General features: G+C 35.8%; 1 protein-coding gene across 1 annotated transcript in view; it reads left to right on the top strand.

Moving 5' to 3' along the window:
* slit1b (slit homolog 1b (Drosophila)) overlaps nt 1-17,353 on the top strand; it is a 75,912-nt gene that overhangs the window by 21,122 nt on the left and 37,437 nt on the right. The window contains exons 3-6 of the mRNA XM_073861455.1: nt 3,960-4,031; nt 4,677-4,748; nt 14,211-14,282; nt 14,371-14,442. Coding sequence (XP_073717556.1) covers nt 3,960-4,031; nt 4,677-4,748; nt 14,211-14,282; nt 14,371-14,442 — 288 coding nt within the window. The remainder of the gene's footprint in view (nt 1-3,959; nt 4,032-4,676; nt 4,749-14,210; nt 14,283-14,370; nt 14,443-17,353) is intronic.

The following is a 17,353-nucleotide window of genomic DNA, read 5'->3' as shown; positions in this document are numbered from 1 at the left end:
TTTATTTAAAGAATGAAACATTCACATAATTAGACATTATTACACTGATGGTTGTTAGATTTTTAATATTTTTTCCAAAGGAACATCAGCTTCAAACTATTATTACAGGCTAAAGAAACTATTAAAAAAAACATTTTGGGTGAAGGAGTTGGTGAAACTATGGCAGGTAGCTATACAGCGAATCTTACTTAGTGCAATTCAAATCCGTTAAATCTTTAGTTTACCGGCTATTTTAGCCGCAATAAAACAAATCAGGTAAAATTGCATGCCACGGGAGCACATTCATCACAAAATCATAATTGTTGATTTTCCTAAATATTATTATTGATGTTAGGTCGACTTTGCATTGAAGTTTTTAATGTTATGCAGCTGCATGCCATATTCTTTATAAACATTCAAAAGAAACTGCTCCACTTGATTATTGCTTGTATAAGGTCAACAAATTTCAACATTAAAACTAATCAAAGCTAAAATCTAAAGCAATCATTATATATATTTATATATCACATATTTTATGTTATACAGTATTTAAGATAAACAGACAGGCGCGGCTCCAGAAATGCGTCCATTAAGCATTATCCGCATTGTAAACCGCTTGCGCATCCACTGTCCAAGCACATAAACGCGTGAACTAATGAACAACAATTTGTTTTTATATAATTTAAGTGTAATGCCAAGCCAGGTGACTTCCACGACCCACCTTATTCCCCTGTGCAACGCATTTATTGGGAACCCCTAATATAAATTATCCTTTAAAGTGAAGGAATAATGGATGCATTGGAGCAGTTTATGCATTATACTTTTGGACATGAAGTTGCGAGTTTTGCATGGGTTTGATATAAAATAAAATATACAAGGTTTATATTTAGTTGTTTGCAATTTGAAATATTTTTACCAGATATTCCTAATAAATGTAACTTGAACTATTTCTGAAATGTTTCTTTAATAAATAACACCGCTCTCTCATAACGCAGCGAAGTACCTATTACATAAAGTGAACAATTGAATGTCGAGCAATCGATATCAACCTATTCAGCACCATCGCCATGGACAGCACCTGGTAACGTCGTACGTAAGAAAGTATACCTTAAGAAACCCGCTAAGGTACTGTTCGGGAAACACGCCTAGAAAAGGTAAACCTGTAGTTAAGGTTTAACTTAAGAGTCTTCGTAGCGCGCTAAGAGAGAACGTTGTCGGGAAACGCAGCCCAGGTCATTTAGCCACATGTAAACTTTACTTTCTTAAAACTAAACTAAACAAGCTAGAAAACATTAAGATTTTAAGCTCGCAATCCACACACAACCAAGCAATAGCAGAGGAACAACCGCAAAAAACGTATTGCCCTAAAATTTGGTAACATATGTTTGTATATCTATAGACGCAGGGGCGGATCTACCGGGGTGAAAAGCATTGCCACCCCATATGCCACCCCAGCGCTGGTATCCTAATATATATAATATATACCCGAGTAGGCTCTTTTAACCAGAAAGGCAATGTAGTATTTCTCTGCGTGTGTTTAGGGGTGGGAGACACATATCTGACGATGATTGGTGTGTGTGTCTTAGAGGGGGTGGGACAACCACATAGCTGATGGTGATTGGCTTAATTTCCATCGTTAGCCAACCAGAGGCAGCAGAGTTCATACCCGGTCATAGAGAAGCACGCACAGTCAGTCCGAGCAGAAAGTCTTTTACAGTGTAAAAAAAGTCCGTGCAGTCTTGCCATCGTCAGTGACTTTGTCGCTATATTAAGAAACTTTTTAGACCCCTTTAGCGACTTTATTAAAAAAACAACTTGGACAAATCTAGCGATCTTTTCTGGCGTGGTTGGAAACTTTTGGAAACTGCCGTGAAAGCATGCATCACCCCATAAGGCATTCACATGCAGCCCGGTTCTCACGCTGCAGTCCATCCGTGATCCGAGTCGCACAAACCCGCGACAACAGAGCGATGGAAAGTACAACGAGCTCAAAACAAAGGTAGCGGAAGCGGACCCAAGCACAAAGTATAAAAAGCACAAACGTTACTTTTCCATCGTTGAGGTGAAAGGCAAGAATGTTTATGAATGTGCAACTTATGCCCATGAAGAGAGAGTCTCTTCACGTCTGTAGCAAGTAATTCTGATCTAATAAAGCACATCACATCATCACATGCTGGCAAAAAAATTGTGTTTTCTCTTTAGTGTCTTTAAGTGATTAAGTTGAGCATCACATCAGCATATCAGAGTACTGAATACGGTCATATTTTACAGATAAATGTTGCATCAGGATAAAAATACAAAAGTTAAACTCTTGATTGTTGTAAAATATTGCCTGAGGTAGTTGCTTGGTAGTTAAAACAACTGAACTGCACGTTTGTGTAAGCAGTAAATATCTTTTAAGCAGTTCTTTCTAGTTAGCCCGTCATGTCATGTTAGCTAGTGCTAGCTAGTAAATATTCCATACGTGCATATATGAAATCACTCGTTATGATATAGTCTTCATTAAGGAGACAAAACTATTCAGTGTTGTGTATGTTTAGAAAGCTTGAAAGACAAAACTTAATGATACTATGAAAATAGTATGAGGCTGATATCCATTTTTTTTAACCAAAAAGAATAGAAATATCAAATACTATGGGAGTGGAAGGTACAAATAAAACAGAAAAATATGTTGTGGAAGGGAGAGGAGTAGATGAAGTCATGAAAGAATGAAACATATGGATGGCAAATAGCTAAAAGAAGTGAAAAGACAGAAATCCATCATGAAGTGAGTGAAAGGATTAAAGAAGAGGGTTATGAGAGAAAGAGATGTGTGCCTTTCAAATATGTTTTACATTAATATAAACTAGGCAAACCTATTTTATTTATATAACAGTCTTTATACCATTATGTTCAACCTTGCTCATCATGGTTACAGTCAGTGTTTTTAGATATTGGTAAGATGTGTGTATTAAGACAAAGGGTGCTACAGTAGAGATGCTAATGGTAGCTGTTTGGGTACTTATAGGAACATTTGTTGTTGCCTGTTTTTATGTTATAAAAATTTGAGGTCCATTGTATACACCGCATATAGGATATACAGTATATAATTTTTTGTATCCACGACAACCATGCAAGGATGCTTACTTCATTGCCACCCCTCGTAGTTCTCATGCCACCCCCTTGCCACCCCATAAATAATTTTCTAGATCCGCCCCTGTATAGACGTTTTCATTTGGATACACATGCGTTGGCCAGAAGTTAACCTCCGGGGTCTGTGTTTGGGTTTCAGTCTGGCTAATGGCTAAATTGACCTCTGGAACAAATACCTTGTCAAAAATAAAAATGTTTTGAGAGAGAGAGAAAGAATAAAGAGTTTGATTGTCAGTTTAAATATATTTATTCATGTTTTTAACCCATAGACCACAAAACACAACCAAAAATTACTGTCTTATATTTTATTAATCAAAATTTTATAAATGCATAATAATTTAGTTATTGCATGATTGTCTTTATATAAATTTCACTTAAAGAGGACATTTCACAAGACCTTTTTAAGATGTCAAATAAATCTTTGGTGTCCCCAGAGTACAAATGTGAAGTTTTAGCTCAAAATACCATATAGATAATTTATTATAACATGTTTAAATTGCTATTTTAAGGTGTGTGCAAAAATGTGCCGTTTTTGGGTGTCTTTTTAAATGCAAATGAGCTGATATCTGCACTAAATGGCAGTGCAGTGATTGGATAGTGCAGATTAAGGGGCAATATTATCCCCTTTTGACATCACAAGGGGAGCCTTTTTCACACTTTCTAATTAGATAGAAGCACTGGGGGCCCAATTATAGCATTTAAACATAGAAAAATTCAGATTTTCATGATATGTCCTCTTTAATGCAAAACTATGATATTTTTATTGTGTCATTATTTATTATGACCAGGATCTTTATTCATATCCATCAGTATTGTACATTTATATCTATCTGTCTTCTTCTATACAGACACCTCATGGATAATCAAATTGTGTCTATAGACAAAGGAGCATTCAATGATCTCAAGGAGTTGGACAGATTGTGAGTTCAAAAACTTTACATTTTAAAAATTCTTGATTATTCAGCTCTTAGTGCTGCTCCTATTGTGACCGCATACCAGTGGCGGCTTGTTCTGAGGGGCGCAAATTCAAAATATGTGTTCGGAGTGTCATGTGTGTTGCTTGTGTTTTCAAAATATGTGTTTGTTGCGTCATGTGAATCATGTGCATCACGTGTTTCGTCAAAATAAGTGCCTGCTGCACACGCGTCAAAACCGTTTATGATAAAAGAGACGCTAACGTTCACAAAACACACGCTAGACACTCCCTTAACACTCAACTCTGATTACGCGTAAGATTATGCGAGTATCTAGCAAACGCGAGCGTCTCTTTTATCATAAACCCTTTAGATGCATCTGCAGCAGGCATTTATTTTGACAAGACACATGATGCACATATTTCGCTTGATGCGCAGAACACATATTTTGAAATTACGAACCACACACATTACGGGCTATACATGATGTGACGAACTTCGCATTGAGCGCCCTCGAAAAAACAAGTCACCGTCCGCCACTGCTGTATACACAAGATTTACAAGAAATTGCTTGCCTTTGTCTAGCTAAGCAGATTTAAGATGCTCAAAATGCATTTTATTTATCTTGATATTGTCCTAATGTCCCACCAGGCGTCTCAACAAAAATCGTCTCCAGCAAATCCCCGAGCTTTTGTTCCTGAAGAATCCGTCTCTCTCCAGACTGTAAGTAAATGTTTCCTTATCAGAGACTCATCAGGAAATGTTTCTTTTTTTAAACAGACCCACCCATTCCCAAGACATTCACATACTCAACAGATTCAACCCTTGCATGCACTTTTAATTATACAAAATTTTTTACTGATGCAAAATTATAAAATTATCGACTGATGCATACAGGACCCAGAATTTAAATCCAGAAATAAACAATAATTTCTTTATATTTTTGATAAATGATGGGTTGATGGCACACGTTGGCATCCATAGTATTTTCTTTCTCTACTAATGGGTGCCGTCAACCCATCATTTATCCTTTGTGCAAGGCTGCAAGATTTTATAAATATCAAATGTACTTTATAGAGCCATGCAGTCTGATAAAAGAACCAGAAGTGTATATAACATTACAATTTGTTGCAGTTTATTCATTTTTTTTCCATGCTGTCTATGACCCACAGCTAAGTCTCACCCCCGCTTAACAATAACTAAACTTAAGTCTGTAGGTTGATCAGCCCCAAAGCTTTTATTGTGACTTCTTGAACATCGCCTCTCATACAAGCATAGCAGTTTAGATGCTGTAGAGTTGGAATATATGCATATACACATACGTATAGATGTACAGTATCATTGGGTCACAGAGGATCCTATGGAGGAATGTGTGGGTGTACAGAAGGAAAGACATAACTGGTTTGAACAAACAGTTAAGGACAGCTGTGTTTGCTTGTTATTTAGTTGCGTTTGTTCATGACTCCTCACATGTCGGCTCATTAGCGAGTCGCCATATGGACGTGTCGCGTTCAGTCGATGGCCCTGCAAACACCCTCAGCCACCCACATACACATGCCTTTAGGGAGATGTCTAGTATTTCGAAAGTATACATGATGGCTGAATGGTTTAGGATAATATGGGTCATGTTTTGCGTTATTGCTTCATTTATGGAAATTTTATCGATTATATGAATCAAATAGCAGGTTTGTGGGAGCAGTAACAGTCTCTTAATAGTCAAAGATTCATTAAACTAGCTTTAATTGGTGCAATAGCGGTGTTCTCTATGCACAATTAATTTAACATAGTTCATTAGGAAAGGAAATAACAGGGGTGCTTGCTAATTATAATTGGTTTCGAATTAGTATGCAGATTTTTCCTCAACCCTGTCACTATGGCGTACGAAAATGATAATTTATGCCAACCGAGCGTGAACTTGTCTAAGAATTAGTGTATGTTTTTAACACCAATGACATGAAGACAAGACTAATTACTCCTCAGCGTCTCCAAAACATTACAGAATAGTGTGAACATCTTTCTGAAAAATCCAAGCGAGCTGCCTAACTAGACAGCATTTTAAGACAACATATAGGTGGGGGGCCAAAAACAGCAGGGAGCAAAATTATACTTGCTTAACTCATTCCCCGCCAGCCTTTTTTTTTAAAGTGGCCCACCAGCATTTTTTATGATTTTCACAAAATTTCAAAAAATGCCCTTCAGGAAAATTTTCTTCTATAAATGTATAAACATACACATATTTAAAATGAAAGAGCAGATCCTCTGCTTTCAAACAAACAAACAAACACAACGGGAATATATATTCCCGTTGTGTTTGTTTGTTTGTTTGAAAGCAGAGGATCTGCTCTTTCATTTTAAATATGTGTATGTTTATACATTTATAGAAGAAAATTTTCCTAAAAATTTTCCTAAAAATTTTCCTAAAAAATTTTCCTAAAAAAATTCCTAAAAATTTTCCTAAAATTTTCCTAAAAGGCATTTTGTAAAACTTCTCTTATAAAAATATATATGTATTTAAGAGATTTTTAGTGGATTTTAGCGGGATTAAAGATTATCGTAAAAACTTAAAACTTAACTCGTCAATGATGGGGAAAGAGTTAAAGCTGCAATCCGTCACTTTTGCCTCTCTATCGCCATCTCTGTTTGCAACATAAAACTGCAGGTCACTTTACAAACTTATAAAAGGATAAAGGCCTTATTTGAGAACTACCTGTATTTTTGTGATTATATAAGAAATTAACCTATTGTTTGCTTGAGAACTATTTCTGTAAACACAATATTGTTTATCTACATGACTAAATATTAAGACAACATAAGACTGCGACCAGGAATAAGGTTTTAAATTAAATTGCATAGTGATTTTATTATTTCTGTGTACTCATATATAATGAAGAACGACAACTTATAGGTACTGTACTTTTTATTTGGCAATTTAGCATTTATAGACCGTTTCATCGGACGCACGTGCGGTGACGCGATACACGTCTGGGTCCGAACTTTACTTCCGGTTTCAGTATTTTAATAGTCTGACTAGTTGCTAAACTGAACTCTTGAACAAATACCTCTTCGAAAATAACAAATGTTTTGGTTTCCTAGGTAATCTACGGGTTGTTTATTTTGCTTGTTATATAAATAAACTACTTTAAAGTACTTTGTTGTTATTTATTCTTAGCGGAGTTTACCGAAAGTTATGTGTTGACTACGACAGCTGCTTATGTTGTTACTGCTGAACCTTCTATACTTTATACCTGATACCATGTTGATGATTTTTTTATGCGTTAAGGGCCGTTCACATTATAATGCTAACTATAATGTTAACTATAATGATAACTATATTAGTGTCCACACCACCGGCTGATATAACGATAACTTTATGCTAAGTAAGCGCATGAACTAATACACTAGGCTAAAATATACTGTGTAAAATTTATGTAGGTTATTCTATGTTAGCTATATATCCTTAAATTCTTGCCTTTCTGCCGATCCTTTCCTTGCTCAGCAATGATCAATGTTCGCTGTCTTCCCTAGCATTGTTAGCTAACTATGATCGTTGTTACCAGCAAACACCATTGGTAACGACAGAACTTGCAACCAAAGTTGCTGTCAGGAAACGCACCCCAAACCGATAAACACACATTGTTGGGAAGTTAACTTCGAGGTGCGTAACCGTGACTATGGCATGTATCCAATCCGATGAAACAAAAATTTTGATTTCATTTAAAATGCTCCCTCTGGACGTTGGCCGTACACAGTTTGCGTCCTACAGCTATATTGTTAGCGTATCTGTTATGTAGTTCATGTCAAGTAAAGGTAAATATAAATTAGAATTTTCGGGACTACGTTTATTCGCTCCAGTCTTGCGCTTCAGTCATTTTATCACTGTTTCTTTGCCGTCTTTATACTTTGACGAATGTGTCTCTTTGCCTTCGCTAACATTTAATATCTCTTTGTAAACAGCACGTCAAGCTCAGAAAGACAAATGTTAGAAAGAGGACGACTAACAAAAGGAAACCCGAGTGACTACTCAGTCTCTCAGATCCCAGAATTTGTTGCCCGTTCCTTCCCACTCTTGCTTCCATTGTCTTTTCCTTCTCGTCCCTTTTCAAATAAACGTTCTGAAGTGTAATATTTGTCGAGGTTGAGCACTCTTAGTTTCAGTATGTTTGCCTTCCCCTCTGGCTAACCCTGGTTAGGACGACTGCAAACGCAAACTGAGCATCTCTCTGCAAACATCTCTGAATAAAGAGGTTACCAGGGCAACCCCAGATTCAATGTATTGGAGGCTTTTCTCTTCCCAGGGTTGAGAGAGAGAGAGAGAGAGAGAGAGAGAGAGAGAGAGAGAGAGAGAGAGAGAGAGAGAGAGAGGTTGTGTTAGATTTTCACTGAATCGGTATAAGGATGGATGTGTTTTGATACAGCAAATAAAAGCAATTTGATCAATAATTGGTTGCATTGAAGCACCTACTACATTAATTGTGTACTCAATAGTGAATCTACCTTAGAGAACATTGCAAATCCATCGCTCTAACAATTGAGCTACAGGAACATTTCATCCGTGCATTGCAAGGCTGTAAAGAAAAAATGCAAGAGTTTGCCAAAGTGATGCTCTCATGCAACCAGAAGTCAGAACCTTTAAGACAACATGTCATCCATTGACCAACTTAAAACCTAATACTTGAGTTTTGTCAAGTATCTCATGGCATTTCCTTGACCCCTGTGACGTTGGGGTTAGTGATGGGGGTTCGTTATTGTTTTTTTTATGATAATCGTATGTTTTTGCACAATGAACTTTTTCCTGATCTCACAAGAATTCGTACGATTATCATAAAAAAACAATAATGAAACCCCACCAATGTCACTCCCACGCTGGTTTTGTTCTCCCTCTGAAAGTACTGTACAGTTTAAGTATCAATTTTATATTCAAAATAGTAGACTGTTGTTTACATCTGCAATAACAAAAAGCTATAAAAAGATGAATGTTTGAATTTTTGATCCAATTGTAGATTTTATAACATGGGAAGCTAGAGCACAGTTGGGTGATTCTCACGAATTTTTTTTTAAAGCCATTGAAGCCAATTTTTTTCAGATTAAGGTCTTAACTTACTATAACCATTATTTTTAGAGGATTTAAAAAAATATTTCCTATAGAATTATTTAAATTTTTTAGATTATCATTATCAAAAATTATCATTACCGCAACATGATATTACATTGAATATATGCATTTACAAACTCATGTTTTGGTGATGAGAACTAAAAAGTTGTCTAGGTACTATGACAAACAAAATTTCAACTTTTATCTGGAGAGAAAAAATAAGAACTGCTTACCTGGTAGCCATCTTGAGTGTCACAGTCAATTATGTCCCTTCCAACAAATTTTTTTTTAAACGTTAGTTCGTTGAGGGCTTAAACAATGATTGAAAATTGTTGCGGAGGATGAGAAATTTTTCTTGGACACATTTATATTCCTTATTATTGTCTCTACATTTATCAATGATCACCAAATACCACATGTTTCTTTACTGTAAATGTTTATAGTATAACATGCACTGAAGCTTTTTATTTTTTAGATTTTTTAATTATAAATATTTCCATGTAAAGAACCCAAATCCAAACAACAAAATTGGTTTGTATGATGGCATTTGAAATCATGTGCAAAATAGTACATGAAGAGATGTTTGTAACTGTATGCTTCTTATTTTGATACTCTTACTTACATTTATTTTTTTTATCAAAATGTTTCATGACACCTCATAAGTCTAATTTCGCGAGAATCACCCAGTTGTAACCCAAAGGTTGCAGGTTCAAGTCTTACAGTACATTCACACAGGGCAGGGCGTAAACGTTAATGCTTCTCATTTACTTTTAATTGGTGATGTCATACGTTGCTGAAATGTATTGTGGATCAATCAACATCGCGTCACTGCCGTTGCGTGCGGCAGAAGTTGAACATTTCTCAACTTTTCAAGCGCCAACGCATGCGTCAGCAATTCAGATTGCCTTACGTAAATAACCTAGCCAATTATGTTGCTGGCATGCTCCGGTCTTCCATAAACGTGATTGGCTGGCTCTGCCTACGTTATTTGATTGCGTCAGCCTGTGTTTAACGCAATCAGATCGCCTGTGTTTAACCAACCCCAGTGGGTTAAATGCAGAGTTCACTTTCTAAGTATGGGTTACCATACTTGACAAACATGTCACACTTTTACTTCAACCTATAGAAGACATTTTTTGGATTACATTTATGAAGAAGCAGAACACTTGAGTGAAAGTCCAGCCTGATCTCAGGGGAATTTACGTACGTATTTTACAAGTATGCATTGCGTATGAAGTGAATTGTACAAAAACGTACAATCGTTAGGAAAAAACAATAATGACACCCCACCCCTTAACTGAACGTCACAGGGGCGAAAGCAAACTATACAAAAACGTACAAATGTGGTCGTATGACTTTATAAAAATTAGCCAAGAATACATGCAAATTGCTAAGAGATTGTTATTCTGCATACAGCATCGCGTTCCTCGCTCTAAATTACTCGTGGTATTTAATGGCTTGTGCACAACAAAAGATTTTTTACATCTTATAAGATTTTCAAAATGTGATAGACCACAAACATGAGGGAAAAAAATCCTAGATTTAACCGTTTTGCTCCGCCATGCTTATTCTGAAATCTTGCGAGATTTTGCGAGATTTCCTGTGTTCACAGTCGAGACTCGGTTTGAAAATCTGTTTGTGTGTGGTGGTGCTGTCTGTGACACATCATGGCACACCACACACAAACAGATTTTCAACCCGAGTCTCAACTGTGAATTCAGGAAATCTCGCAAAATCTCACGAGACTTCAGAATAAGCATGTCGGACGATATGCAGGAAGAAATTTCAATGATAGTTTTTGGAATGATTTTCACAGAAAATTCAAGGAAATAAAGAAAAGGGTTTGGGTGAAGTCATGGAGACAGCGGGAACATGGTCTGTTCAAGTTCACTTTGCATCAACTTCACTTATGACTGCTTCCGTCTTCCATCATCTGGCTTTCTGATTGGATATTGTTTAGTTTCACGTGATTATCTCAAGAGCATGTGCACGTTTGTCCTCGGGGTTCCCCCCACACATCAGGATTTCTAATTGTAAATATTAAACATGTTTAAAATTTACAATTCGCGATTGGGACAGCTACGACTTTAATCCGATCAGGTTCAGACACTTTTAACACACCTCACACCAAGTGAAAATCTGATAAGATAATCTGTAGAAATATAAAGATAATCGGGACATAGCTAGGATTGTCAGAAGGGGGAAATCAGACCAAAATCAGCCCCATTATCTTTTGGTGTGTACCCCAACATAACTTCGTTTCATGCAAATTTTTCACTTGAGTTGAATATATTCAACAACATGCAAAACAACCGTGAATCACATTCAAGCTCATGTCCCATGTGATTCTGGACCTTAATACAACCCATATTTGGCAGTCACATGGATCACAGCGCCACCTAATGTGTGGTTCAGTTTCCTTATTTTTACACTTAAACTTTTATCATTTGCAATGTTTCCATTTGCATCTTTAGTGATTTTGTAATTCTTTGTAAGTCTTGTCCAAAAAAAGTGGATTTTTGCAAAAAAAAAGCACTTAGAGGGTTTTGCAGCAAAAGACAGTAAAATTTGTTAAATGCTAATGAAATGACTAAAGTGACATTTGTAAAAAAAAAATTACTTACCAATAACCTTTTCATTGCCATTAAAGTAAAATTACTGAACCTAAACATAAGAAAACATGTCAGACACAGAGGGTTTTGCATCTGAACTCCATTTGATCATATTTTTCTAGATGAGAAATCTTATTTATAATCCTTCATATTTCCATAGACTGTATTATTTTTTATATTCTCTTGTTTTAAACTAAACACAGAAAGATGAGTTTAAAGGATAGTTAACACATTTTCCAGAAGGAATCGACAATGAAAGTCAAGATTATTTCCCAAAAGCGAAAACACAATTTCGACAGTAAGTACTAATCCCAGCAGTAATGTATTCTTTACGTGATCAATAAACAACGAAATTGGTTTGGTTTTGTTCGCTTTCTTGAGCAGAAATTATTGCTTACATTTACATGAGTGACAAATGAGTTTAATTAAAACCTAGAGATTTTTCACGAAACGCAGATCTTTTCAAAATTCAAAATGTTGTTATATTGCTTAGACTCCCTCTCTGACATTTCATTGTTGTTCAGCTTTCTTGTATGTCTGGTTCATTGTGTGGATTCAGTGGCTTGACCCCAATTAGAATCACAGCAGCAGACATAGAAATGATGTGTCGTATGTTTGAAGGTCACTGTATTCTTAAAGCAATAAAACACATTGCAAATAAACGTATGCAACCTGGAGACCCCACTGTGCGCAATGATGAAAAATACAGTATATTATCACAAACCCTTTGTGCCGTATAAACGACACTTGGGAATTGTCCTGTGGAAATTGCATTGCAATGCAGTTTTTGGGGCACGTTTGTACCATTTTCTGATTTGCATACCTTTAGTGAATCCGGCATTATAACAAGGCGTGCAAATAAACCACGCTATCAGCGGGCGCCATTCATTCTTAATGAAATCCCTCCTTAGCAACTGCTTTTAACTTTTTACTGCTTTGTACCCTTTATTCAAGCTTTAATCAAAGCAAAATAAACCCAACTGCGAGCAGAACATTCTGTTCGTCGTAACGGTTCAGGACAGGCTTTTATCAAACACTGACTGGCTTGAACCAATTGTAGAGGAACTTTACAGATTTAATTGAACCAAAAAACATCTGCTTTAGAAAAAGGTCACCAATGGTTTTCAGATGGAGAGAAAGGAGATGAGATGACATTTAGGAATCTAAATGCTCTTTCACCGAATGCCAGTTTTTTTTCAGATACAGGACGGAACAGATATGTATATAAAAAAATTCATTAAATGGACATGAGATTGTTTACTCACTCTTTTGTGTATTTATACTGTATTTGCACTGCATTTATCCAAAGTGACCTACAATGCATTCAAGCTTTACGTTTTATAAAGTTTCTCCAAATGAATTTAGGTTAAATATACAGTATGAGACAACGTTTATAATTAAAAATAATTATAATTGTGAACTTTAACTCTTTAGATCCATAAAGAGCAATTTCTAAGAAATCCCCTCTAAAAATGTCTGGGTTATTTTAACCCTTAATGTGTAAATATTGGACAGAACACATGTTGGGTTAAAATTAAGCCAATGTTGGGTTGTTGTTATGCTACCATGAGTTATAATAACTCAGCAGTTGGGTTAAAACAGCCCAGTATTGGCTCAATCTTAACCCTGCGGTGTGTTCTATCCAATATATCCCAGAGTTTACCTATAAAATCTAAGTCAAGTCAATTTATTTATATAGCACAACATTTAACACAAATTTTATTATTTTAAAGGAGAAGGAGATGTATATGTACGTATATGTATATACAGTATGTGTATATATATATACAGCAGGGAAAATAAGTATTGGACACATCAGCATTTTTATCAGTAAGGGGATTTCTAAGTGGGCTATTGGCTCAAAATTTCCACCAGATGTAGCCATCAAGCCAAATATTAAATTCATACAAAGAAATTAGAACATTTAAGTATACAAGTTGAGTCATAAATATAAAGTGAAATGACACAGGGAATAAGTATTGAACACACTTCATTAATACTTTGTAGAAAAGCCTTTGTTGGTAATTACAGCTTCTAGACGCCTCTTGTAAAGACGCCTCTTGTATATATAAATATATGAAGAGTTTCGTTGCAAAACAAGATAACCACCGTTTTGTTAATTATTCAGAAATCTCGTTTTTTGGTTGTGCATTCCAATTAATTTCAATTCAACTGCAGTTGGTTTGTTTTGATTTAAACCTTCATAACTTAAAAAATACAGCTAAGTAGCACCATAAAACAAAATAATAACATGATAACATAATATTAAACATGTTTTGACAAAAATGTTAAAAAATGGATTTATCTCGTTTTGCAATGAAACTCTTCATATATACACACACATAAAATAATAATACAATAATAAAACCTTTTATTCTATAATTGTAGTTTGTGATGTGTTTTCTAGTAGTTCAGTTTAATTTGAATGAATAAATATGTGCTTTTTTATTAATTAAGATCTTTTAAATCTCTTTGTTTTAGGGACTTAAGTGAGAACTTCATACAGGTCATACCAAGGAGAGCGTTTCGAGGCGCTACGGACATCAAGAACTTGTGAGTTGTATAAAACGCACACACATATAAGTAAACTAAATGTTGCGTTAGGCCTATCTTTTTATATCTGTGTCTTTGAATATTTCAGACAGCTGGACAAGAACCACATCAGCTGCATTGAGGATGGAGCATTTCGTGCCATGAGAGTTTTGGAGGTCCTGTATGTATGAGACTTTCTGCGTTAAAGACCCATGACATCCAAAGTGATGTTTTATGGCTTTAGGTTAATGTCTGTTGTAAATAATTCTCAATAGATGGCTGTTTTTTAAAGCAGATGAATGGCCTTTTTTGCAAGTTAACCAGTATCCCGCTAACTTCCAGGTTAGCCTACAAAATACGTCAGCCCTGCGGCACTCTATAGTAAGACAAATCAAATAATATGACAAATTATGACAAAACAAATTAGCATATCAGTCTCTAACTTACAAAAGTAAAAAAAATACTGATGACTAATCTTGCACTGATGGGCAGATCCAATGTTTTGTCCAATCAAATGCTTTCTACACTGTAAAGAGTGAAAGTTGGATCTACTTAAACAAATTACTTTAATTGATAACACTTAAAAAAATTATGATTTGTCAACTTAAATTTTTTCCTAAAGTAGGAAAGAGCAGGGGCGAAAGTAACATTTTTCAGAAAAACTTAATTTTAAAAGATAATGTTTTAGGCAGAGATATATTTTACTGTGGTCAGTAACTCACAAGTGTGGTCTATCAATACCAGGTGGAATTTTTAACAAATGTAAAACAACTTCTGAATAATTTCACTTTGAACATAAGTAGGGCATTGTTACTTTTGTGGGTCAATAGTAACACAACAGAACAAGATAGATTTGTTTTATACATGACTATGACCTTGTTAATATGTAACTGCAAACATATTTTGTTGTTTATCTTTCCAAAAAAATAATTACATTTTCATATTAAATTTCAGTTTCATCAAATGTTGCAAAAGCAACACGACAGTACAAACTTGAATTGTTGAGAATAATTTCAACAGTATAAACACTTAATAAGATTCATTTCATAACAAGTGTTACTCTGGTCCCGACAGGAACTCGGTTCATTCATTTTATTTTGAAAAACTCTGAGAAGTAAAACTTCAGGATGTGTTACAGCACAAAATAACCTGTAGATTGATCAGTACGGTAACACATGAAATGAGAAACACAATGCTTTATAAGAAAAAAATTACCGTGTTACGAATTTACTTATCATAGTCAAAAACAGCTTTGGGATTTAAACGCGCGAAATTATAACGAAATGATGCAATATTTGTCAGTTTTGTCAAGGATTGTGTGCTAAAGAATCTTTCTGAAATGCACATAGTCAGGGCTTGGAGAAAAACTTTTTTTTTTACTTTGTCCCGCGTTACTTTCACCCCGGTTCTCCCCTAAGAAAATTTACGGTGAAAAAACTTGTTAAAATTACTTTTTCAAACTAAAATGTTTAAAGTCTATCTTTAGGTGTTACAAATATGTGTAATTTAAGTTTATCCAACGTTCACTTTTTCCAGTGTAGACCAGGGGCACGTTCAAGTCCAAAATGGTGCGCAACGTTTTGCTACGGTTTCCGGTTTGAACGACATGTTTTCTGGGCTGCATTCTTCGCCGACAAAACATTGCACAACGTTTTTTAAATAGAAACGGTGATGTGTTGAACACCTTGTTCTAATGACGCAAAAGCTGCAGATACGGCAGCTGAGAAGGCCATTCTTTATGTTCTTTTTTTAAATGTTTCCAGAGCCTGATGAAATCGGTATAAATACGTGTTTAATACTATAAAATACCCTCAATGTTACAGTCACTGCACTTGCTGTCCAGAATGAAAGACGACACTCCAACTCAGTGACTGTAACATCGAGGGTATTTTACAGTCTGTCTACATCATACTGTACAACGACTGGTGATTAGTAATATCAAGTAGACTAATATAGCCTAAAGGTACATTCACATTCTAAGCGACTTTGTCGCTGTGTGTCGCTCATCTATTTCAAAAGAGGCGTTTCTATATTGTCATAAACAAATTCGTAACGTCCACTCCAGTAACTGACATGGACTCCCCTGCTTCATTCTCATTGGTAGTCGCTCCCGAATGTCGCTCATAATTTGCTTAAGTTAAACATTTCTCAACTTTGTCGCGTGACTGGACACAACCATCCAGCCGTCAACGGTCAATGTCGCTCATGTCGCCGGATGCCGTGTCGCTCTACTACTGCTAGTTGCTTATAATGTGAATGTACCTAACGTCTACAAGCCATTTACAAAAAACACAAGAAACTTTCTGTTTCACAAACAATTGCACACATCCAGCTACGCTATATTGCCAAAAGCCAAATCATTAATTTCAGGTGTTCTAATCACTTCCAGTGAAAGAAACTTTTAATGCTTCATCATACCAAGACATTTTGGACAATTTCATGCTCCCAACTTTGTTGGAACAGTTTGGGGATGGCCCCCTTTTTGTTCCAACATGACTGTGCATCAGTGCACAAAGCAAGGTCCATAAAGACATGGATGAGCGAGTTTGGTGTGGAGGAACTTGACTGGCCTGCACAGAGTCCTGACCTCAACCCAATAAAACATCTTTGTGATGAATTAGAGCGGAGGCAACGATCGAGGTCTTCTCGTCCAACATCAGTGTCTGACCTTACAAATGAAGAATTTTAGAAGAATGGTCAAAAATTCCCATAAACACACTTCTAAACCTTGTAGAAAATCTTTCAAGAAAAGATAAAGCTGTTATGGCTGCAAAGTGTGGGCCAACTCCATATTAAACCTAATGGATTAAGAATGGGATGTCAATGAGGTTCATGTGCATATAAAGGCAGGTGTCCCAAAACTTTTGGCAATATAGTGTATTTCGTGGGGTCTTTGAAGAGATGGTTCACCCAAAAATAAAAATAATGTCATTAATGACTCACCCTCATGTCGTTCCAAACTCGTAAGATCTCCGTTCATCTTCGGAGCACGGTTTGAGATGTTTTATATTTGGTCCGAGAGCTTGTTGACCCGTCGTTGAAGGGCTATGTGTGGTTTACTGTCCATATCCAGAAAGATAATAAAAACATCT

The sequence above is a fragment of the Misgurnus anguillicaudatus genome, chromosome 23, assembly GCF_027580225.2.
Source record: "Misgurnus anguillicaudatus chromosome 23, ASM2758022v2, whole genome shotgun sequence".
Lineage (NCBI taxonomy): Eukaryota > Metazoa > Chordata > Actinopteri > Cypriniformes > Cobitidae > Misgurnus > Misgurnus anguillicaudatus.
The sequence above is the reverse complement of the archived record's forward strand: the minus strand, read 5'-3'. Positions and strand labels throughout refer to the sequence as shown.